Raw genomic sequence first — 26090 nt, forward strand, 5'->3', positions numbered from 1 at the left:
TCCCTATAGTCACGGTGCCACCATGTTGAGATCTTTCACTATATTCCGGTGCTTGACCTTTGGCACGTGTGCAGCAGTTCTCCTTGAGATACCTAAAGGGTAACCTAGTATACATAATGGCAGCACCCATCATTAGAGGGAGGTGAATAGGGTTAGATTACAAGTGGAGCACAAAATTATCGCACGCCCACAAACTGCATATTTGCCATTACAAGTGGCTGGTTATTACTACCTGGAGCTTGCAGTAGCAATTAGCGCACAGAAAATTAACCAGAGATCCGATCTCTGTTTAATTTTCTAAAAGTTCCTCAAATGCCCTCAAAATAGAGTGCATTTTAGTTTTTTTATTAAAAAATGTAGCTTTAAAAAAAACAAAAAAAAAAAACAGCTGCAAGGCAGTTCTGGGGCTTTATAGTTGATGGAGAGGGGTGTCAGAAAAAAAAAAGGCACTGAAAAGTGCCTTTACATTGTGGTCTCTGGGACCTGTGTGTTCCCAGTAAATATATATGTATACCAGCATATACATATTTATTTAAAAATGCTGCAATCACAGCGCTAATTACCCCCTTCGCTGCACAAGGTTCTGATGCCGTCTCTGATGACATCAGAATGAGGCTCCCAGCTCTCGTGAGCACAATACATTAGCGTGCGCCGGTATTACAAAGTGGAGCGCTAATATCGCTTTCTTGAAAGCAATATATAGCATTCCACTTTTAATTTAACCCTTATAGTTTAGTTTCCCTTTAACTTATTTAGTATAAGAACGGCAGAATTGAATACCACTTCACAAGTAACTTAATAGCAGCATGTTTTCAATAAATATTTGGTATGGGTGAGTATCAAATCTATTGAAGCATTACAAATTGTAGATATGTTGTGGTGCTGAAGAGACACACCCTCAGTCTCACAAGCTGTCAGCCAATAATCACTGTAGAAAGAAAACAAAGCAGCTATGCATCTGAAGAAAACTTAATCACTTTGACCCATATTGTTTAAAAATACAAATGAGACACATAAAAAAATCAGAGACAAAACAACTGCTGTTATTAAGACAATACAAGCACACAACATAGCTCAGAAAGGAAGAGTTGCTAAACAAATAATTTGCTTATGTAATGCAGAGGTCCTGAAAGTGGTTGACAGATAACTTTAAATAACAACCCTGCCGTATACCATTTTTCCCCACTTACAGAAATCTGCTATTCTTCATACTGTGCATCGAAACTTGTTTCATCTTCATAGATTGCTGTTTAGTTATCAGATATAGAGTTGCCATTTTGTCGCTTTAAAGGAGGATCATTATGAAAAATACAAATGTTAGGGTTTTCATAACAGAACATTAGTCAAACTGTTTTTTTAAACAGAAACTAACATGTATTTCCTTAAATATTCTCCTTTAAAACGGCAATATATCATCCCTAAAAATAATCTTAATTACTCACTAAGGGGGTGATGATCAGAAAGTTTGAGGGCATGGAGAGAAATCAAATAAAATCTTTGGGCATTTATTTTGAGTATTATATTATAATGTAAATGTATCTTCTTCACATCCAGAACCCTGCATAGCCAAATAAACAGCTCTCAAGCCCAAATTTGCCTTTCAAAAATTGAAGGACCTTGCAGACCTCTTAGATAATCTCGTCAGAGCAGAGAGGTTTAGATCATCAGGCCATCTATGTGTAGATATTTGGAAAGACATTCATCCGTCAGTTGTTTCATAAAATACTTGACTTTATTGGTGCAATAGTTAAAATATGACATGGGTCAGCAAACAAACGAACATGGTGTAGTCTCGGGCATAGCACAAACTGGCTTACGTGTTTCAGGTACAAGAGCCGTAGTCACAGCCTAAAGTGCTAAGATCCTGATTCTATTTAAAAGGATAAACTGGAGTCATGATTGGCTAAGATAAAAACACGCCCTAAGACTATACAATTAGTATAATTAGTATAAACAATTAAATGTCGACAAATGCAAGAAATCTACAATGTATAGATGAACATGTTTCGCATACATAAAAAAATCATTGGATACAAAGTTATACATATTGAAATCTATCATGTAGTATTAGTATATGAGCTTATGTTATGTTAACATAAGTATTTAGTGAACACTATGGGACGGTAGGTGTGTAAACCCACCAGCAGTATATATATATATATATATATATATATATATATATATATATAATCTCAATTGTTATCAATAGACACATTGTCAATCTATTCCCCAAGAGTATAAGAGCAAAGAAGAAAGTAAAGCCTTTATTCAAATTTGAGGTTATCTAAGTCAACTCATAAAAGTTTAAAATGGCTTCAATAATTATAAATATGTTTAGAGGGGAGCTAGAATGCTACTTAAAAAATAAATGGAGAGATAATGTTACAGCCTATTAATAAGTGCTCGCTGTTATATATGAATTCTATGAAAACTCCTAAATGTAGAACATCCTATATGAAATAACATTAAAAAAAATCATAGGAATAATGTGTAAAGTGTATAATAAACTCAATAATGGATCTTTGGGGGATTTATTTTGAGTATTATATTATAATTTAAATGTATCTTCTTCACATCCAGAACCCTGCATAGCCAAATAAACAGCTCTCAAGCCCAAATTTGCCTTTCAAAAATTGAAGGACCTTGCAGACCTCTTAGATAATCTCGCCAGAGTAGAGAGGTTTAGATCATCAGGCCATCTGTGTGTAGAAACATAAAAACAGAATTTATGCTTACCTGATAAATTACTTTCTCCAACGGTGTGTCCGGTCCACGGCGTCATCCTTACTTGTGGGAATATCTCTTCCCCAGCAGGAAATGGCAAAGAGTCCCAGCAAAGCTGGCCATATAGTCCCTCCTAGGCTCCGCCCACCCCAGTCATTCGACCGACGGACAGGAGGAAAAAATATAATTTATGCTTACCTGATAAATTCATTTCTCCTGTAGTGTAGTCAGTCCACGGGTCATCCATTACTTATGGGATTATAACTCCTCCCTAACAGGAAGTGCAAGAGGATCACCCAAGCAGAGCTGCTATATAGCTCCTCCCCTCTTCGTCATATCCAGTCATTCGACCGAAACCATACGAGAAAGGAGAAACTATAGGGTGCAGTGGTGACTGGAGTTTAATTAAAATTTAGACCTGCCGTAAAAACAGGGCGGGCCGTGGACTGACTACACTACAGGAGAAATGAATTTATCAGGTAAGCATAAATTATATTTTCTCCTGTTAAGTGTAGTCAGTCAACGGGTCATCCATTACTTATGGGATACCAATACCAAAGCTAAAAGTACACGGATGACGGGAGGGACAGGCAGGATCTTTACACGGAAGGAACCACTGCCTGTAGAACCTTTCTCCCAAAAACAGCCCCCGAAGAAGCAAAAGTGTCAAATTTGTAAAATTTTGAAAAAGTGTGAAGTGAAGACCAAGTTGCAGCCTTGCAAATCTGTTCAACAGAGGCCTCATTCTTAAAGGCCCAAGTGGAAGCCACAGCTCTAGTAGAATGAGCTGTAATCCTTTCAGGAGGCTGCTGTCCAGCAGTCTCATAGGCTAAACGTATTATGCTACGAAGCCAAAAAGAGAGAGAGGTAGCCGAAGCTTTTTGACCTCTCCTCTGTCCAGAATAAACGACAAACAGGGAAGAAGTTTGACGAAAATCTTTAGTTGCCTGCAAATAAAATTTCAGGGCATGGACGACGTCCAGATTGTGCAAAAGTCGTTCCTTCTTTGAAGAAGGGTTAGGGCACAATGATGGAACAACAATCTCTTGATTGATATTCTTGTTAGTGACTACCTTAGGTAAGAACCCAGGTTTAGTACGCAGAACTACCTTGTCTGAATGAAAAATCAGATAAGGAGAATCACAATGTAAGGCCGATAACTCAGAGACTCTTCGAGCCGAGGAAATAGCCATTAAAAACAGAACTTTCCAAGATAACAGCTTGATATCGATGGAATGAAGGGGTTCAAACGGAACACCCTGCAGAACGTTAAGAACTAAGTTTAAGCTCCACGGCGGAGCAACAGTCTTAAACACAGGCTTAATCCTAGCCAAAGCCTGACAAAAAGCCTGAACGTTTGTGTAAAAGGATAGACAGAGCTGAAATCTGTCCCTTTAACGAACTAGCAGATAAACCCTTTTCTAAACCTTCTTGTAGAAAAGACAATATCCTAGGAATCCTAACCTTACTCCATGAGTAACTCTTGGATTCGCACCAATGCAAGTATTTACGCCATATTTTATGGTAAATTTTCCTGGTAACAGGTTTCCTAGCCTGTATTAAGGTATCAATCACTGACTCCGAGAATCCACGCTTTGATAGAATCAAGCGTTCAATCTCCATGCAGTCAGCCTCAGAGAAATTAGATTTGGATGTTTGAAAGGACCCTGAATCAGAAGGTCCTGTCTCAGAGGCAGAGACCATGGTGGACAGGACGACATGTCCACTAGATCTGCATACCAGGTCCTGCGTGGCCACGCAGGCGCTATTAGAATCACCGATGCTCTCTCCTGTTTGATCCTGGCAATCAATCGAGGAAGCATCGGGAAAGGTGGAAACACATAAGCCATGTTGAAGACCCAAGGTGCTGTCAGAGCATCTATCAGCACCGCTCCCGGGTCCCTGGACCTGGATCCGTAACAAGGAAGCTTGGCGTTCTGGCGAGACGCCATGAGATCCAGATCTGGTTTGCCCCAATGATGAAGCAGTTGGGCAAACACCTCCGGATGAAGTTTCCACTCCCCCGGATGAAAGGTCTGGCGACTTAGAAAATCTGCCTCCCAGTTCTCCACGCCTGGGATGTGGATCGCTGACAGGTGGCAAGAGTGAGACTCTGCCCAGCGAATTATCTTTGAGACTTCCATCATCGCTAGGAAACTCCTTGTTCCCCCTTGATGGTTGATGTAAGCCACAGTCGTGATGTTGTCCGACTGAAACCTGATGAACCTCAGAGTTGCTAACTGAGGCCAAGCCAGAAGAGCATTGAAAATTGCTCTTAATTCCAGAATGTTTATTGGAAGGAGTCTCTCCTCCTGAGTCCATGATCCCTGAGCCTTCAGGGAATTCCAGACTGCTCCCCAACCTAGAAGGCTGGCGTCTGTTGTTACAATCGTCCAATCTGGCCTGCGGAAGGGCATCCCCTTGGACAGATGTGGCCGAGAAAGCCACCATAGAAGAGAATCTCTGGTCTCTTGATCCAGATTTAGCAGAGGGGACAAATCTGAGTAATCCCCATTCCACTGACTTAGCATGCACAATTGCAGCGGTCTGAGATGCAGGCGCGCAAATGGTACTATGTCCATTGCCGCTACCATTAAGCCGATTACCTCCATGCACTGAGCCACTGACGGGTTTTGAATGGAATGAAGGACACGGCAAGCATTTAGAAGTTTTGATAACCTGTCCTCCGTCAGGTAAATTTTCATTTCTACAGAATCTATAAGAGTCCCTAGAAAGGGAACTCTTGTGAGTGGCAATAGAGAACTCTTTTCTACGTTCACCTTCCACCCATGCGACCTTAGAAATGCCAGAACTAACTCTGTATGAGACTTGGCAGTTTGGAAACTTGAAGCTTGTATCAGAATGTCGTCTAGGTACGGAGCTACCGCTATGCCTCGCGGTCTTAGTACCGCCAGAAGAGAGCCCAGAACCTTTGTAAAGATTCTTGGAGCCGTAGCTAACCCGAAGGGAAGAGCTACAAACTGGTAATGCCTGTTTAGGAAGGCAAATCTTAGATACCGGTAATGATCCTTGTGAATCGGTATGTGAAGGTAGGCATCCTTTAAATCCACTGTGGTCATGTACTGACCCTCTTGGATCATGGGTAAGATGGTTCGAATAGTTTCCATTTTGAACGATGGAACTCTTAGGAATTTGTTTAGGATCTTTAAGTCCAAGATTGGCCTGAAGGTTCCCTCTTTTTTGGGAACCACAAACAGATTTGAATAGAATCCTTGCCCGTGTTCCGACCGCGGAACTGGGTGGATCACTCCCATTAGTAAGAGGTCTTATACACACCGTAGAAACGCCTCTTTCTTAATCTGCTTTGCTGATAACCTTGAAAGATGAAATCTCCCTTGTGGAGGAGAAGCTTTGAAGTCCAGAAGATATCCCTGAGATATGATCTCCAACGCCCAGGGATCCTGGACATCTCTTGCCCAAGCCTGGGCGAAGAGAGAAAGTCTGCCCCCCACTAGATCCGTTTCCGGATCGGGGGCCCTCACTTCATGCTGTCTTAGGGGCAGCAGCAGGTTTTCTGGCCTGCTTGCCCTTGTTACAGGACTGGTTAGGTTTCCAGCCCTGTCTGTAGCGAGCAACAGTTCCTTCCTGTCTTGGAGCGGAGGAAGTTGATGCTGCTCCTGCCTTGAAGTTACGAAAGGCACGAAAATTAGACTGTTTAGCCTTTGGTTTGGCCCTGTCTTACCAGTAATGTCAGCGATAATTTCTTTCAAGCCGGGCCCGAATAATGTCTGCCCTTTGAAAGGAATATTAAGCAATTTAGATTTAGAAGTCACATCAGCTGACCAGGATTTAAGCCACAGCGCTCTGCGCGCTTGAATGGCGAATCCGGAGTTCTTAGCCGTAAGTTTGGTTAAGTGTACTACGGCATCAGAAATAAATGAATTAGCTAGCTTAAGGGCTTTAAGCTTGTTCATAATCTCATCCAATGGAGCTGTGCTAAGGGCCTCTTCCAGAGACTCAAACCAGAATGCCGCCGCAGCAGTGACAGGCGCGATGCATGCAAGGGGTTGTAATATAAAACCTTGCTGAACAAACATTTTCTTAAGGTAACCCTCTAACTTTTTATCCATTGGATCTGAAAAAGCACAGCTATCCTCCACCGGGATAGTGGTGCGCTTAGCCAGAGTAGAAACTGCTCCCTCCACCTTAGGGACCGTCTGCCATAGGTCCCGTGTGGTTGCGTCTATTGGAAACATTTTTCTAAATATAGGAGGGGGTGAAAAGGGCACACCGGGTCTATCCCACTCCTTGTTAACAATTTCTGTAAGCCTTTTAGGTATAGGAAAAACGTCAGTACACGCCGGTACCGCAAAATATTTATCCAGCCTACATACTTTCTCTGGAATTGCAACCGTGTTACAATCATTCAGAGCCGCTAATACCTCCCCTAGTAATACACGGAGGTTCTCAAGCTTAAATTTAAAATTTGAAATCTCTGAATCCAGTTTACTTGGATCAGATCCGTCACCCACAGAATGAAGCTCTCCGTCCTCATGTTCTGCAAATTGTGACGCAGTATCAGACATGGCTCTACTATTATCAGCGCACTCTGTTCTTACCCCAGAGTGATAGCGTTTACCTCTTAATTCTGGCAATTTAGATAGTACTTCAGTCATAACATTAGCCATGTCTTGCAAAGTGATTTGTATGGGCCGCCCTGATGTACTTGGCGCCACAATATCACGCACCTCCTGAGCGGGAGGCGAAGGTACTGACACGTGAGGAGAGTTAGTCGGCATAACTTCCCCCTCGTTGTCTGGTGATATTTTTTTAACATATAAAGTTTGACTTTTATTCAAAGTAACATCTATACATTGAGTGCACAAATTTCTATTGGGCTCCACATTGGCCTTTAAACATAGTGAACAAACAGATTCATTTGTGTCAGACATGTTTAAACAGACTAGCAATAACACTAGCAAGCTTGGAAAAAACTTTTAAATAAATTTACAAGCTATATAAAAAAAACGCTACTGCGCCTTTAAGAAACATAAAAATGTGACACAGTTGAATTAACAATGAACCAAATATGTTAAAACAACCAAATTTTAACAGAAAATGTATAAAGTTAGCAGAGGATTGCACCCACCAGCAAAAGGATGATTAACCCCTTAATACCCAAAACAGTTGAAATAATAAACGTTTTTATCACAGTCAAACACACTGTCACAGGTCTGCTGTGACTGATTACCTCCCTCAAACTAATTTTGGAGACCCCTGGGCGCTGTAGAGACGTCCTGGATCATGGAGAAAGAAATAGGAAGACTGTGACTAAATTTTTACTGCGCAATAAAGCACTAAAATAGGCCCATCCCACTCATATTACAACAGTGGGGAAGCTCAGTAAACTGTTTTTATTCAGAAAAAAACGACAGCCATGTGGTAAAAATCATGCCCATAAAGTTTTATCACCAAGTACCTCAGAAAAAACGATTAACATGCCAGTAAACGTTTTAAAAAATTGAAAATTATGAAGTGTTATTAATAAGCCTGCTGCTAGACGCTTTCACTGCAGTGCAGGCTCAAATATTACTTTAATATTGACAGTATTTTCTCAGTGAAATTCCATTCCCCAGAAATACCTCAGAGTATACATACATACATATCAGCCTGATACCAGTCGCTACTACTGCATTTAAGGCTGCACTTACATTACATCGGTATTAGCAGTATTTTCTCAGTCAATTCCATTCCTTAGAAAATAATTTACTGCACATACCTCCTTGCAGGTGGGCCCTGCATGCTATCCCCTGTTCTGAAGTTACCTCACTCCTCAGAATGGCCGAGAACAGCAAGTGGATCTTAGTTACGACCGCTAAGATCATAGAAAAACTCAGGCAGATTCTTCTTCTAATGCTGTCTGAGAACAAACAACACACTCCGGTGCCGTTTAAAATAACAAACTTTTGATTGAAGAAATAAAAACTAAGTTTAACACACCACAGTCCTCTCACACGTCCTATCTTTAGTTAGGTGCAAGAGAATGACTGGATATGACGTAGAGGGGAGGAGCTATATAGCAGCTCTGCTTGGGTGATCCTCTTGCACTTCCTGTTAGGGAGGAGTTATAATCCCATAAGTAATGGATGACCCGTGGACTGACTACACTTAACAGGAGAAATATAGGAGAAACCATATGGTACCGTGGTGACTGTAGTTAGAGAAAATAATTCATCAGACCTGATTAAAAAACCAGGGCGGGCCGTGGACCGGACACACCGTTGGAGAAAGTAATTTATCAGGTAAGCATAAATTCTGTTTTCTCCAACATTGGTGTGTCCGGTCCACGGCGTCATCCTTACTTGTGGGAACCAATACCAAAGCTTTAGGACACGGATGAAGGGAGGGAGCAAATCAGGTTACCTAAACGGAAGGCACCACGGCTTGCAAAACCTTTCTCCCAAAAATAGCCTCCAAAGAAGCAAAAGTATCAAATTTGTAAAATTTGGCAAAAGTGTGCAGTGAAGACCAAGTCGCTGCCTTACATATCTGATCAACAGAAGCCTCGTTCTTGAAGGCCCATGTGGAAGCCACAGCCCTAGTGGAGTGAGCTGTGATTCTTTCAGGAGGCTGCCGTCCGGCAGTCTCATAAGCCAATCGGATGATGCTTTTAAGCCAAAAGGAAAGAGAGGTAGAAGTTGCCTTTTGACCTCTCCTTTTACCAGAATAGACGACAAACAGAGAAGATGTTTGTCTAAACTCTTTTGTAGCTTCTAAGTAGAATTTTAGAGCACGGACTACATCTAAATTGTGTAGCAAACGTTCCTTCTTTGAAACTGGATTCGGACACAAAGAAGGTACAACTATCTCCTGGTTAATATTCTTGTTGGAAACAACCTTTGGAAGAAAACCAGGCTTAGTACGCAAAACAACCTTATCTGAATGGAACACCAGATAGGGCGGAGTACACTGCAGAGCAGATAACTCTGAAATTCTTCTAGCAGAAGAAATAGCAACCAAAAACAAAACTTTCCAAGATAATAACTTAATATCTATGGAATGTAGAGGTTCAAACGGAACCACTTGAAGAACTGAAAGAACTAGATTTAGACTCCAGGGAGGAGTCAAAGGTCTGTCACCGAGGCCCTCTCCTGTTTGATCCTGGCTACCAGCCTGGGAATGAGAGGAAACGGTGGAAACACATAAGCTAGGTTGAAGGTCCAAGGTGCTACTAGTGCATCCACTAGAGTCGCCTTGGGATCCCTGGATCTGGACCCGTAGCAAGGAACCTTGAAGTTCTGCCGAGACGCCATCAGATCCATGTCTGGAATGCCCCATAATTGAGTCAACTGGGCAAAGATCTCCGGGTGGAGTTCCCACTCCCCCGGATGGAATGTCTGACGACTCAGATAATCCGCTTCCCAGTTTTCCACACCTGGGATGTGGATCGCAGATAGATGGCAGGAGTGATCCTCCGCCCATTGTATTATTTTGGTCACTTCTTTCATCGCTAGGGAACTCCTTGTTCCCCCCTGATGATTGATATACGCAACTGCCGTCATGTTGTCTGATTGGAATCTTATGAATCTGGCCTTTGCAAGCTGAGGCCAAGCCCTGAGAGCATTGAATATCACTCTTAGTTCCAGAATGTTTATCGGGAGAAGAGACTCTTCCCGAGACCATAGTCCCTGAGCTTTCAGGGATTCCCAGACCGCGCCCCAGCCCACTAGACTGGCATCGGTCGTGACAATGACCCACTCTGGTCTGCGGAAGCTCATTCCCTGGGATAGATGGTCCAGGGTCAGCCACCAACGGAGTGAATCTCTGGTCTTCTGATCTACTTGGATCACTGGAGACAAGTCTGTATAGTCCCCATTCCACTGTTTGAGCATGCACAGTTGTAATGGTCTTAGATTAATTCGTGCAAAAGGAACTATGTCCATTGCTGCAACCATCAACCCTACTACTTCCATGCACTGAGCTATGGAAGGACGTGGAACAGAGTGAAGAACTTGACAAGCGCTTAGAAGTTTTGACTTTCTGACATCTGTCAGAAAAATCCTCATTTCTAAGGAATCTATTATTGTTCCCAAGAAGGGAACTCTTGTTGACGGAGACAGAGAACTTTTTTCTATGTTCACCTTCCATCCGTGAGATCTGAGAAAGGCCAGAACGATGTCTGTATGAGCCTTTGCTTTTGAAAGGGACGACGCTTGTATTAGAATGTCGTCCAAGTACGGTACTACTGCAATGCCCCTCGATCTTAGAACCGCTAGAAGGGACCGAGTACCTTTGTGAAAATCCTTGGAGCAGTGGCTAATCCGAATGGGAGGGCCACAAACTGGTAATGTTTGTCCAGAAAGGCGAACCTTAGGAACTGATGATGTTCTTTGTGGATAGGAATATGTAGGTACGCATCCTTTAGATGCACGGTAGTCATAAATTGACCTTCCTGGATAGTGGGCAGAATCGTTCGAATGGTTTCCATTTTGAACGATGGTACCCTGAGAAATTTGTTTAGGATCTTTAAATCCAGAATAGGTCTGAAGGTTCCCTCTTTTTTGGGAACTACGAACAGATTTGAGTAAAATCCCATTCCTTGTTCCGTCATTGGAACAGGGTATATCACTCCCATCTTTAACAGGTCTTCTACACAATGTAAGAACGCCTGTCTCTTTATTTGGTTTAAGGATAAGTGAGACATGTGGAACCTTCCCCTTGGGGGTAGTTCCCTGAATTCCAGAAGATAACCCTGAGAAACTATTTCTAGTGCCCAGGGATCCTGAACATCTCTTGCCCAAGCCTGAGCAAAGAGAGAGAGTCTGCCCCCTACTAGATCCGGTCCCGGATCGGGGGCTACTCCTTCATGCTGTTTTGTTAGCAGCAGTAGGCTTCTTGGCCTGCTTACCCTTGTTCCAGCCTTGCATAGGTTTCCAGGCTGGTTTGGGCTGTGAGGCATTACCCTCTTGCTTAGAGGATGCAGAACTAGGCCGGTCCGTTCCTGAAATTGCGAAAGGAACGAAAATTAGACATATTCTTGGCCTTGAAAGGCCTATCTTGTGGAAGGGCGTGGCCCTTTCCCCCAGTGATGTCTGAGATAATCTCTTTCAATTCTGGCCCAAAGAGAGTTTTACCCTTGAAAGGGATGTTAAGCAATTTTGTCTTGGATGATACATCCGCTGACCAAGACTTCAGCCAAAGCGCTCTGCGCGCCACAATTGCAAACCCTGAATTTTTTGCCGCTAATCTAGCTAATTGCAAAGCGGCATCTAGAATAAAAGAGTTAGCCAACTTAAGTGTGTGAACTCTGTCCATAACCTCCTCATATGGAGTCTCTCTACTGAGCGACTTTTCTAGTTCCTCGAACCAGAACCACGCTGCTGTAGTGACAGGAACAATGCACGAAATGGGTTGTAGAAGGTAATCTTGCTGTACAAAAATCTTTTTAAGCAAACCTTCCAATTTTTTATCCATAGGATCTTTGAAAGCACAACTATCCTCGATAGGAATAGTAGTTCGCTTGTTTAGAGTAGAAACTGCCCCCTCGACCTTAGGAACTGTCTGCCATAAGTCCTTTCTGGGGTCGACCATAGGAAATAATTTCTTAAATATAGGGGGGGGGGAACAAAAGGTATGCTGGGCTTCTCCCACTCCTTATTCACTATGTCCGCCACCCGCTTGGGTATAGGAAAAGCGTCGGGGTGCACCGGAACCTCTAGAAACTTGTCCATTTTGCATAATTTCTCTGGAATGACCAAGTTGTCACAATCATCCAGAGTAGATAACACCTCCTTAAGCAGTGTGCGGAGATGTTCTAATTTAAATTTAAATGTCACAACATCAGGTTCAGCTTGTTGAGAAATTTTTCCTGAATCTGAAATTTCCCCATCTGACAAAACCTCCCTCATGGCCACTTCAGATTGGTGTGAGGGTATGACAGAACAATTATCATCAGCGCCCTCCTGCTCTTCAGTGTTTAAAACAGAGCAATCGCGCTTTCTCTGATATGCAGGCATTTTGGATAAAATATTTGCTATGGAGTTATCCATTACAGCCGTCAATTGTTGCATGGTAATAAGCATTGGCGCGCTAGATGTACTAGGGGCCTCCTGCGTGGGCAAAACTGGTGTAGACACAGTAGGAGATGATGTAGTATCATGTCTACTCCCCTCATCTGAGGAATCATCTTGGGCAATTTCATTATCTGTGGCAGTACTGTCCTTACTTTGTTTGGACGCTATGGCACAATTATCACACAATTTTGAATGGGGAGACACATTGGCTTTCATACATATAGAACATAGCTTATCCGAAGGCACAGACATGTTAAACAGGCTTGAACTTGTCAATAAAGCACAAAAACCGTTTTAAAACAAAACCGTTACTGTCTCTTTAAATTCTAAACAGAGCACACTTTATTACTGAATATGTGAAAAAGTATGAAGGAATCGTTCAAAATTTACCAAATTTTCACCACAGTGTCTTAAAGCATTAAAAGTATTGCATACCAATTTTCAGCGATTTAACCCTTAAAATAACGGAACCGGAGCCGTTTACAAATTTAACCCCTATACAGTCCCAGCTACAGCCTTTGCTGTGACCTAACCAAACCCAGAGGGGAATACGATACCAAATGACGCCTTCTAGAAACTTTTCCAAGCACTTTCAGGTCCTCACACATGCATCTGCATGTCTTGCTCTCAAAAACAACTGCGCAGTAATGGCGCGAAAATGAGGCTCAGCCTACAACTGGGAAGGCCCTCCCTGACTGGAAAAGGTGTCTAACATAGTGCCTGACGTTAAAAAACGTTCCCCAAGTTTATAAGTGTGAATTATCAGCATAAACATGTATAAAATGTCCAAATAAAGCAATCGATTTAGCCCATAAAAGTGTCTACCAGTTTTATAGCCCATATTAAGCCCTTTATTCTGTTTGAAACTAAGAAAATGGCTTACCGGTCCCCATGAGGGGAAATGACAGCCTTCCAGCATTACACAGTCTTGTTAGAAATATGGCTCGTCATACCTTAAGCAGAAAAGTCTGCTAACTGTTTCCCCCAACTGAAGTTACTTCATCTCAACAGTCCTATGTGGAAACAGCAATCGATTTTAGTTACTGTCTGCTAAAATCATCTTCCTCTCACAAACAGAAATCTTCATCCTTTTCTGTTTCAGAGTAAATAGTACATACCAGCACTATTTTAAAATAACAAACTCTTGATAGTAGAATAAAAAAACTACATTTAAACACCACATACTCTTAACCATCTCCGTGGAGATGTTGCCTGTGCAATGGCAAAGAGAATGACTGGAGTGGGCGGAGCCTAGGAGGGACTATATGGCCAGCTTTGCTGGGACTCTTTGCCATTTCCTGTTGGGGAAGAGATATTCCCACAAGTAAGGATGACGCCGTGGACCGGACACACCAATGTTGGAGAAAATAAATGCGATAGAGGTAACTACGGTTATAATTGTGAAATGTTAGATGGGCACATTTATCACAATTTCTGGTAGAAGGAAACAACTATGGTCTGATGTTTAAAAATTTGCCACCATGATGAGAAATTATGTAATCTTTGGGGTTATATTTTGAGCATTACATTGTAATGTAGTAATGTAGGTAAATGTGACATGTGGGTCACATTTACTGCAGGTATATGCATGGGGGGGTCCATTAGAGGTGTGTGGTCAAATAAGAAGGTTACTATGGTTTGAAGGTTATTGCCATAGGACAGCTGTGCTTAGAGTTAATTGCACTAGGGGAATCATGTCTATGGGGATTAAAGTTTAATTGTGTTGGGGGATCTAAATGATAACAGTGTAACTGATCAGTATTTATTACAGGGGAGGTCACAGTCATGTTATTGTGGGCTGGTTAAATCATCAATTCATTATTATTTTGAAGTTCCTCCACACAGAATTTTGTCCACTTAAAATCTGTTGCACAACCGCTAGTAAACATCGAAAATCTAAAAATGACAGATATACTTAGTGTATTATAAACTCTCTTAAATTAAGTCTTATTTCTGAATTAATTTCAATAAAGTATGTATATACATTAAAGGGACACTGAACCCAATTTTTTTCTTTCGTGATTCAGATAGAGCATGACATTTTAAGCAACTTTCTAATTTACTCCTTTTATTAAATTTTCTTCATTCTCTTGGTATCTTTATTTGAAATGCAAGAATGTAAGTTTAGATGCCGGCCCATTTTTGATGAACAACCTGGGTTGTCCTTGCTGATTGGTGGATAAATTCATCCACCAATAAAAAAGTGCTGTCCAGAGTTCTGAACCTCTCAAAAAGCTTAGATGTCTTCTTTTTCAAATAAAAATAGCAAGAGAACGAAGAAAAAATGATAATAGGAGTGAATGAGAAAGTTGCTTAAAATTGCATGCTCTATCTGAACCACAAAAGAAAAAATTTGGGTTCAGTGTCCCTTTAACAAAAGGAATAAATATAGACAGATTCACAATCTAAAGCAATTACCTTATGAATAAAATCTAATATTAAACTACTTCAAAAAATATCATACCAAGTTTAATAAGGACCAAAATGTGACAAAGCTCTGGGCTCTTTTTTCAAAAAATGCAAAGCAGATAATATTTCCAAATAAAGTCATGGGGGCCGAATTATCATTGTGCGAGCGAACATGATCCGATATTGTGGATCATGTCTGCTGCACATCGATAAATGCCGACAGCATACGCTCTCGGTATTTTCATTGATGGTGCAATGCCGCCCCCTGCAGATTCATGGCCAATCGACTGCTAGCAAGGGGTGTCAATCAACCAGATCGCATTTGATCGGGTTGATTTCTGGCGATGTCTGTCTGCCACCTCAGAGCAGGCGAACAGGTCATGGAGCAGTGGTCTTCAGACCGTTGCTTCATAACTTGTGTTTCCGGAGAGCCTGAAGGCTCGCCAGAAACATGGGGCATTAAGATCCATACAGAGCTTGATAAATATGCCCCTAGGGCTCTTCATTTGCTAAAATTTCCAGGAGAAATATAGTGCAGGCCTAATGAGAGATATTTACAATTTATAGATCTCAGGTCTCCGTTGCTTACCTCCGAGATTCATCCCTGCTTGGAGACATTTTTGTAATCGGCATGCAGGGCAGTTTTTTCTCCGAATCTTGTCGATAATGCAATCATTCCTTCCTGCACAGAGATAACTGTGCTGCCCTGAAAACAGAAAAGGCAATATCTGGTTATTTTAGATGTTTTAGTACATGTAATTGTTTTTAAAATTATTTGCATTCCTCAACTAATAGATTATTAATTATAAAACATTAAATTGTGGAAGTCCTAATTTGGCCTTCTAACTATACACATAATATGAAGTGATACACATATAACAATGCAGAGTGAAACAACAAAAACAATTGCAAGCAACCTGCACTAACTAAATATATACAGTATATCTTTTAAAAGAGCTATTTAAAAATATGATCTCTATTTTACAAAACAATTATTAGTTTGCTGTGCAGACAGAGCACAGTTTAAAGGAATAGTCTAGTCAAAATTAAACTTTGATGATTCAGATAGAGCATGCGATTTTAATCAACTTTCTGATGTACTCCTATTATCAATTTTTCTTTATTCTCTTGGTATCTTTACTTGAAAAAAACAAGAATGTAAGCATAGGAGCCGGCCCATTTTTGGTTCAGCACCAGGGTATCACTTTCTGATTGGTGTCTAAATGTAGCTACCAATAAGCAAGCTCTACCCAGGACCTGAACCAAAACTGGGCCGGCTCCTATGCTTACTGTCAAATAAAGATACTAAGAGAACGAAGAAAATTTGATAATAGGAGAAAATTAGAAAGTTGCTTAAAATTGCATGATGCTCTATCTCAATCATGAAAGTTAGACTATGGAGCATATTTGACTAGACTATAGGGCATATTTATCAAGCTCCGTATGGAAGCTTGATAAATACGCACAGAAACAGAAGTTGTAGAGCAGCGGTCTAAAAAACGCTGCTCCATAACCTATCCGCCTGCTCTGAGGCGGCGGACAGAAATCAACCTGATCGAATACGATCGGGTTGATTGACACCCTGTGCTAGCGGCCAATGATAAATGCCGACATTTATCGATGTGCAGAGGACATGATCCGCTATATCGGATCATGTCCGTTCGCACCATCATAGATAGGCCCTTAAGTCTTTAACTACCCTTTAGGGACAGAACTACCATTGGTGCAGCAGGTGCAGTCACACTAGGGCCCAAGTCCTGGGGTCAGTCTTTACATAGGCATCTGCCTATGTGGTCAATATCTGTGTCTAGATACTCATCATCCTTATGATGTGCAGCATAATCAACAGTGCATAGATACTCACATCACTATACTGTAACACGTGTTTACTATTAGTGTATAGATATTCCCTTATTATATAGTACAACATATTCATTAGAGTACACATACTCATCACTATACTGTAACACGTGTTTACTATTAGTGTATAGATATTCCCTTATTATATAGTACAACATATTCATTAGAGTACACATACTCATCATTATACTGTAACACATGTTTACTATTAGTGTATAGATATTCCCTTATTATATAGTACAACATATTAATTAGAGTACACATACTCATCATTATACTGTAACACATGTTTACTATTAGTGTATAGATATTCCCTTATTATATAGTACAACATATTAGAGTACACATACTCATCACTATAATGTAACACGTGTTTACTATTAGTGTATAGATATTCCCTTATTATATAGTACAACATATTCATTAGAGTACACATACTCATCATTATACTGTAACACGTGTTTACTATTAGTGTATAGATATTCCCTTATTATATAGTACAACATATTCATTAGAGTACACATACTCATCATTATACTGTAACACGTGTTTACTATTAGTGTATAGATATTCCCTTATTATATAGTACAACATATTCATTAGAGTACACATACTCATCATTATACTGTAACACGTGTTTACTATTAGTGTATAGATATTCCCTTATTATATAGTACAACATATTCATTAGAGTACACATACTCATCATTATACTGTAACACGTGTTTACTATTAGTGTATAGATATTCCCTTATTATATAGTACAACATATTCATTAGAGTACACATACTCATCACTATACTGTAACACGTGTTTACTATTAGTGAATAGATATTCCCTTATTATATAGTACAACATATTCATTAGAGTACACATACTCATCATTATACTGTAACACGTGTTTACTATTAGTGTATAGATATTCCCTTATTATATAGTACAACATATTCATTAGAGTACACATACTCATCATTATACTGTAACACGTGTTTACTATTAGTGTATAGATATTCCCTTATTATATAGTACAACATATTCATTAGAGTACACATACTCATCATTATACTGTAACACGTGTTTACTATTAGTGTATAGATATTCCCTTATTATATAGTACAACATATTCATTAGAGTACACATACTCATCACTCAAAATCATTATACAGAGACGCATGTATATTATTGCTATTGCTTATGGGGGCCAATAAACATTTTGCCCCTGGACCCTCTGTTGAGTAGGTCCACTACTGGCACCTTTCATATAAAAAGTTACATTTTACAATCAGGAGCGCAACCACACTATTTTGCCCTTGATTTTTTTAGGAAGGGGAGAAGTTTGCCCCATAAATGCTGTTGCATAATAAATAAGATTTGTAGGCTTGATGTCACTTGTTAAAACAAATGATTGCTACTTTTTTTGTTGTTGCATGGCAACATTTTTCCCTCTAAAATATATGGTAGAAAATATTTGTACACCACCAAATTGCAGTAATTTTCTTAGATATTACAATTATATTTAAAATAAAACGTTAAAAGGGGAATTGTAGTGGAAAAATTGCACAATCTTTTGTTAGAGCATATCATTTTCCCACTGCTGGCTTTGCACATTCTAATTTGTTAGAGCACGTCATATTTCAACTTCTGCCTTTGAGTTGGTTAAACACATAGGTAAAGCCCAGTTTAGGAGGCACAATCTTTGCAGAACACAAGCTGAACACAGCCGTTATAGGCAGGGTCATGTGAATGCTGCTGTTGATTCAATCAGCAGCTTTCCTGCTTGGGATATGCAGTTCTCTGCAGCTCCTTAGCAGACTTAGAGGCCTATTTACCAAATGTCTGTCAGACCTGATCCGACAGTGCAGATCAGGTCCGACAGACATCGCTGAATGCGGAGAGCAATACGCTCTCCGTATTCAACATTGCACCAGCAGTGCAATGCCGCCCCCTGCAGACTCATGGCCAATGGGCCGCCAGCAGGGGGTGTCAATCAACCCGATAGTACTTGATCGGGTTGAATTGTGGCGACCTCTGTCCGCCTCCATCAGAGCAGGCGAACAGGTTATGGAGCAGCGGTCTTTAGACACGGGCCCACAAGCTCCATACGGAGATTGATAAATGGGCCTCTTAAACTATGGCCTAGATTTGGAGTTTGGCGTTAGCCGTGAAAACCAGCGTTAGAGGCTCCTAACGCTGGTTTTAGGCTACCTCCGGTATTTGGAGTCACTCAAAATAGGGTCTAACGCTCACTTTTCAGCCGCGACTTTTCCATACCGCAGATCCCCTTACATAAATTGCGTATCCTATCTTTTCAATGGGATCTTTCTAACTCCGGTATTTAGAGTCGTGTCTGAAGTGAGCGTTAGACATCTAACGACAAAACTCCAGCCGCAGGAAAAAAGTCAGTAGTTAAGAGCTTTCTGGGCTAACGCCGGTTTATAAAGCTCTTAACTACTGTGCTCTAAAGTACACTAACACCCATAAACTACCTATGTACCCCTAAACCGAGGTCCCCCCACATCGCCGCCACTCTAATAATTTTTTTAACCCCTAATCTGCCGACCGCCACCTACGTTATCCTTATGTACCCCTAATCTGCTGCCCCTAACACCGCCGACCCCTATATTATATTTATTAACCCCTAATCTGCCCCCCACAACGTCGCCTCCACCTGCCTAGACTTATTAACCCCTAATCTGCCGAGCGGACCTGAGTGCTACTATAATAAAGTTATTAACCCCTAATCCGCCTCACTAACCCTATAATAAATAGTATTAACCCCTAATCTGCCCTCCCTAACATCGCCGACACCTAACTTCAATTATTAACCCCTAATCTGCCGACCGGAGCTCACCGCTATTCTAATAAATGTATTAACCCCTAAAGCTAAGTCTAACCCTAACACTAACACCCCCCTAAGTTAAATATAATTTACATCTAACGAAATTAATTAACTCTTATTAAATAAATTATTCCTATTTAAAGCTAAATACTTACCTGTAAAATAAATCCTAATATAGCTACAATATAAATTATAATTACATTGTAGCTATTTTCGGATTAATATTTATTTTACAGGCAACTTTGTAATTATTTTAACCAGGTACAATAGCTATTAAATAGTTAAGAACTATTTAATAGTTACCTATTTAAAATAATTACAAAATTACCTGTCAAATAAATCCTAACCTAAGTTACAATTAAACCTAACACTATACTATCATTAAATTAATTAAATAAAATACCTACAATTACCTACAATTAAACCTAACACTACACTATCAATACATTAATTAAATAAAATACCTACAAATAACTACAATGAAATAAACTAACTAAAGTACCAAAAATAAAAAAGAACTAAGTTACAAAAAATAAAAAAATATCTACAAACATAAGAAAAATATTACAACAATTTTAAACTAATTACACCTACTCTAAGCCCCCTAATAAAACAACAAAGCCCCCCAAAATAAAAAATGCCCTACCCTATTCTAAATTACTAAAGTTAAAAGCTCTTTTACCTTACCAGCCCTGAACAGGGCCCTTTGCGGGGCATGCCCCAAGAAGTTCAGCTCTTTTGCCGGTAAAAAAAAACATACAATACCCCCCCCCCCCAACATTACAACCCACCACCCACATACCCCTAATCTAACCCAAACCCCTCTTAAATAAACCTAACACTAAGCCCCTGAAGATCTTCCTACCTTGTCTTCACCATACCAGGTTCACCGATCGGTCCTGAAGAGCTCCTCCGATGTCCTGATCCAAGCCCAAGCGGGGGGCTGAAGATGTCCATGATCCGGTAGAAGTCTTCATCCAAGCGGGGCAGAAGAGGTCTTCCATCCGATTGAAGTCTTCATCCAGGCGGCATCTTCTATCGACATCCATCTGGAACGGAGCGGCAGCATCCTGAAGACCTCCGACGCGGAACATCCATCCTGGCCGACGACTGAACGACGAATGACGGTTCCTTTAAATGACGTCATCCAAGATGGCGTCCCTCGAATTCCGATTGGCTGATAGGATTCTATCAGCCAATTGGAATTAAGGTAGGAATATTCTGATTGGCTGATGGAATCAGCCAATCAGATTTAGCTTGCATTCTATTGGCTGATCGGAACAGCCAATAGAATGCAAGCTCAATCTGATTGGCTGATTCCATCAGCCAATCGCATTGAACTTGATATTCCTACCTTAATTCCGATTGGCTGATAGAATCCTATCAGCCAATCGGAATTCGAGGGACGCCATCTTGGATGACGTCATTTAAAGGAACCGTCATTCGTCGTTCAGTCGTCGGCCAGGATGGATGTTCCGCGTAGGAGGTCTTCAGGATGCTGCCGCTCCGTTCCAGATGGATGTCGATAGAAGATGCCGCCTGGATGAAGACTTCAATCGGATGGAAGACCTCTTCTGCCCCGCTTGGATGAAGACTTCTACCGGATCATGGACATCTTCAGCCCCCCGCTTGGGCTTGGATCAGGACATCGGAGGAGCTCTTCAGGACCGATCGGTGAACCTGGTATGGTGAAGACAAGGTAGGAAGATCTTCAGGGGCTTAGTGTTAGGTTTATTTAAGAGGGGTTTGGGTTAGATTAGGGGTATGTGGGTGGTGGGTTGTAATGTTGGGGGGGGTATTGTATGTGTTTTTTTTACAGGCAAAAGAGCTGAACTTCTTGGGGCATACCCCGCAAAGGGCCCTGTTCAGGGCTGGTAAGGTAAAAGAGCTTTTAACTTTAGTAATTTAGAATAGGGTAGGGCATTTTTTATTTTGGGGGGCTTTGTTGTTTTATTAGGGGGCTTAGAGTAGGTGTAATTAGTTTAAAATTGTTGTAATATTTTTCTTATGTTTGTAGATATTTTTTATTTTTTGTAACTTAGTTCTTTTTTATTTTTTGTACTTTAGTTAGTTTATTTCATTGTAGTTATTTGTAGGTATTGTATTTAATTAATGTATTGATAGTGTAGTGTTAGGTTTAATTGTAGGTAATTGTAGGTATTTTATTTAATTAATTTAATGATAGTATAGTGTTAGGTTTAATTGTAACTTAGGTTAGGATTTATTTGACAGGTAATTTTGTAATTATTTTAACTAGGTAACTATTAAATAGTTCTTAACTATTTAATAGCTATTGTACCTGGTTAAAATAATTACAAAGTTGCCTGTAAAATAAATATTAATCCTAAAATAGCTACAATGTAATTATAATTTATATTGTAGCTATATTAGGATTTATTTTACAGGTAAGTATTTAGCTTTAAATAGGAATAATTTATTTAATAAGAGTTAATTAATTTCGTTAGATGTAAATTATATTTAACTTAGGGGGGTGTTAGTGTTAGGGTTAGACTTAGCTTTAGGGGTTAATACATTTATTAGAATAGCGGTGAGCTCCGGTCGGCAGATTAGGGGTTAATAATTGAAGTTAGGTGTCGGCGATGTTAGGGAGGGCAGATTAGGGGTTAATACTATTTATTATAGGGTTAGTGAGGCGGATTAGGGGTTAATAACTTTATTATAGTAGCGCTCAGGTCCGCTCGGCAGATTAGGGGTTAATAAGTGTAGGCATGTGGAGGCGACGTTGTGGGGGGCAGATTAGGGGTTAATAAATATAATATAGGGGTCGGCGATGTTAGGGCAGCAGATTAGGGGTACATAGGGATAATGTAAGTAGCGTCGGTTTACGGAGCGGCAGATTAGGGGTTAATAATAATATGCAGGGGTCAGCGATAGCGGGGGCGGCAGATTAGGGGTTAATAAGTGTAAGGTTAGGGGTGTTTAGACTCGGGGTACATGTTAGAGTGTTAGGTGCAGACGTAGGAAGTGTTTCCCCATAGCAAACAATGGGGCTGCGTTAGGAGCTGAACGCGGCTTTTTTGCAGGTGTTAGGTTTTTTTTCAGCTCAAACAGCCCCATTGTTTTCTATGGGAGAATCGTGCACGAGCACGTTTTTGAGGCTGGCCGCTTGCGTAAGCAACTCTGGTATCCTTTATGTGGACTCTCAATACCAGAGTTATTTTTATGGTGCGGCCAGAAAAAAGCCGGCGTTAGCTACGCGGGTCGTTACCGACAAAACTCCAAATCTAGGCCTATGTGTTTTATCCCTCTGCAGAGGTAAAAGATTGTGTAAAAAATGGGCTTTGTCCATTACTCTACAGAAGCCAAAAAACAAACTCTGTAACCTAAGTAGTTTTAACCTGCTGCAAATTGCCAAGACCAGCTAATTGATATGCAGCATTTGCAGGTCACAGTATTCACTCTTTGGCTTCCTGGGATGATTAGACAGAACCATTTTACCCCACAACAAAGGCAGCAAAAGTAACATGGAAGCATAAAATGTAATATTGAGCAGCAAATATTTAAAAATGTATTTTTACTTAGCAAACATTACAAATAGCAATCAATAAAACAAAACTTTAAAGGGATAAAAAGGTTAAAAATGAAATGGCATGGGTGTATTTCAGTTTTAAATATAAACCTTTTTCCAGTATATTTTTATTAGAAAAAATGCTTCTAGTAAAAGTTATTACTGTTTGTCAGTGGCATACACACAATATGCTATAAGGGCATGTGCACCAACATTTACTTTCTACTTACTTCTATTATCAATTTTTCTTCGTTCTCTTGGTATCTTTATTTGAAAAATGTCTATTTGAAATAGCAGGAATGTAAGCTTACGAGCCAGCCCATTTTTGTTCTAGCACCCTGGATAGCGCTTGCTGATTGGTGGCTACATTTAGCCCCCAATCAGCAGGCGCTACCCAGGTGCTGAACCAAAGATGGGCCAGTTTTTCAAATAAAGAAAGCGAGAGAATGAAGAAAATTTGATTATAGGAGTAAATTAGAAAGTTACTTAAAATTGCATGTTATATCTGAATAATGAAATAAAAAATCTGGGTTCAGCATCCCTTTAACCCGGGCATTTCAGACAAAAACCTCACCAAAAGACCAGAGCACTTTTAGCGTTTTTGCCATCACTACATTTAAACAGAAATAGAGCCTTTTTTTATATTTACCTATCAAAACTATAAATTTATTCCTGCAGTGCCCCACTCGTAGGGCTTGCAGAAATAGCGCAATCTCGCTATTTTGAGCGAGATCGCGGCAGAGAGAAGCCCAGGACTGCAGCGTACAGGGTATGGCACTGGTCGTTAAGAGGTTAAAGTTAGCAGTAACTAGTATGAACTCACAGACACAAAACCCACCACCATCAGCTCTCTGAGCATGATTACTGGTGCCACTAAAAACAGTAATAACTACTAGAAGCATTTTTGCTAATGGAACTATATTGCAAAAATGCTTCAACTTAAAATTGAAATACATCCATATACATTTTAATTTTAACCTTTCTACCCCTTTAACCAAGGGTAAGGAACATAATTAATTTACACAAAACAAGAAGTGTTTAATTTCCTATTAAAGAAAGCAACGTTTCCAAGTAAACTCAAGTAGTATAGACACTGAAAATTGCTTGGGATGGTGTGACATAATACAGCAAATTGTTCTAAGGAATACAAGATACATTCAGAGTTATTCATTTCATCTTGTGAAAGGATCCCTATAAGCAGTGTAATGTTGGTTTATATAATAAGCATTTATAATTAGTGTGCCATGTTGATGCTCAGCAGTTAATGAGCAACTTCCAGGTGCACATCAAGTGCTCACTTTTACAGTGTGCCATCCATAAGGCTTTGCTCAAAAAGCAAGACTGTTGAGTTGTAGCTATGGTCACAAAGTCACGATAGCATTTCCTCAGATGACATACTAATAACATTTTGTCTGGTTTATGACACATGCAAAGCTATATATTTTATATATTAAGGGGATAAAGAAGTCAAAATGAAACTTTCATGACTCAGATTGTCTTTTATATATCTATGTAAGCTCAGAAACACACAATATATATATATATATATATATATATATATATATATATATATAACTTGCTGCTTGTTAGAGAACTACACACATGCTGCAATGATCTAATTGTGTTAGTTCATAAGTGTAAGAGTTGTAACAAGGAGTTAGACAAAGGAGTGAACAATTTAGAAACAGGTACTCTCTAAATTCTAATCTCCCCAAATTTCCCTGAAAACATGCTACACTTTTTTATGTCTGCCTTTACATTCTCCTTAAAGTTGCAGCTTTTTCATTTTACAAAGAGCACTCAGTCTATTCACATCACTATTTCTAGACTACTTTGAAGCCTGGCATCCACACTTCCTCTCTTGTAATGTCGCTTCTCTGATCTTAGGGGACTTCAACATACCCGTTAACAATTCTAACATGCCTGCTGCCTCTAAACTTCTATCTCTTACCACCTCTTTTGGCCTCTCCAAGTGGACAACATCTCCAACCCACTGTGAAGGCAACTCAATTGACTTGATTTTCACCAATCTCTGTGCCATTTAAAACTTCTCTAACTTCCTCTTTCTTCTCTCTAACCACCATCTACTTACTTTCTCTCTTACTCTACCTGCTGCATCTTTGCAAGCACTCAAAAAACTGCTACCTTACAGGAATTTAGATGACTTGGATCTCGCAGACTTTTCTTCTCAACTGAATCCTCTACTCTCCAACATTGCATTCCTCTCTTGCCAAGACCTTGTGGCCTCATAGTATAATTTGACACTAAAATCAAAACTTTACCAATCTGCACCCTGCACTGTTCGCTGTACATCATGTCAACGACAACAGTGGCACACCGAACAGACCTGGGGGGATATTTATCAAGTCTTCAACCGCAAATACGCTGGAATTCCGCAGCGTAATTGTGGCGAGCTTGATTTGACCTAGTTATCAAAGCCTACAGACCGGCAAAAGTTGAAATCTGTGATGTAAGATACAATCCGCCGATCTCAATCCGACGCAGATCGATGCTTACGTCATTACAGATGTTCCGAATACACATTTGGCTCTATTTGACACTTTTTAAAAGTTATCAAATAGTTAACAGGTACGTTCGCGGCTATTCCGGCCCAGCGTACCTGGTTTTCAATCTGCCACCCTGGAGGCCGCGGATACCATAGGAATCAATGGGAGTCTGAAGGCAGTGAAAGCTT

At 40.3% G+C, this 26090-nt stretch overlaps 1 protein-coding gene across 3 annotated transcripts in view; it reads right to left on the minus strand.

Annotated features, from left to right (window-relative positions):
• NR3C2 (nuclear receptor subfamily 3 group C member 2) overlaps window positions 1-26090 on the minus strand; it is an 869318-nt gene that overhangs the window by 239293 nt on the left and 603935 nt on the right. For all 3 annotated transcript variants that reach the window (XM_053703728.1, XM_053703726.1, XM_053703727.1), the window contains exon 4: window positions 15757-15873. In XM_053703728.1, coding sequence (XP_053559703.1) covers window positions 15757-15873 — 117 coding nt within the window. The remainder of the gene's footprint in view (window positions 1-15756; window positions 15874-26090) is intronic.

The sequence above is a fragment of the Bombina bombina genome, chromosome 2, assembly GCF_027579735.1.
Source record: "Bombina bombina isolate aBomBom1 chromosome 2, aBomBom1.pri, whole genome shotgun sequence".
Lineage (NCBI taxonomy): Eukaryota > Metazoa > Chordata > Amphibia > Anura > Bombinatoridae > Bombina > Bombina bombina.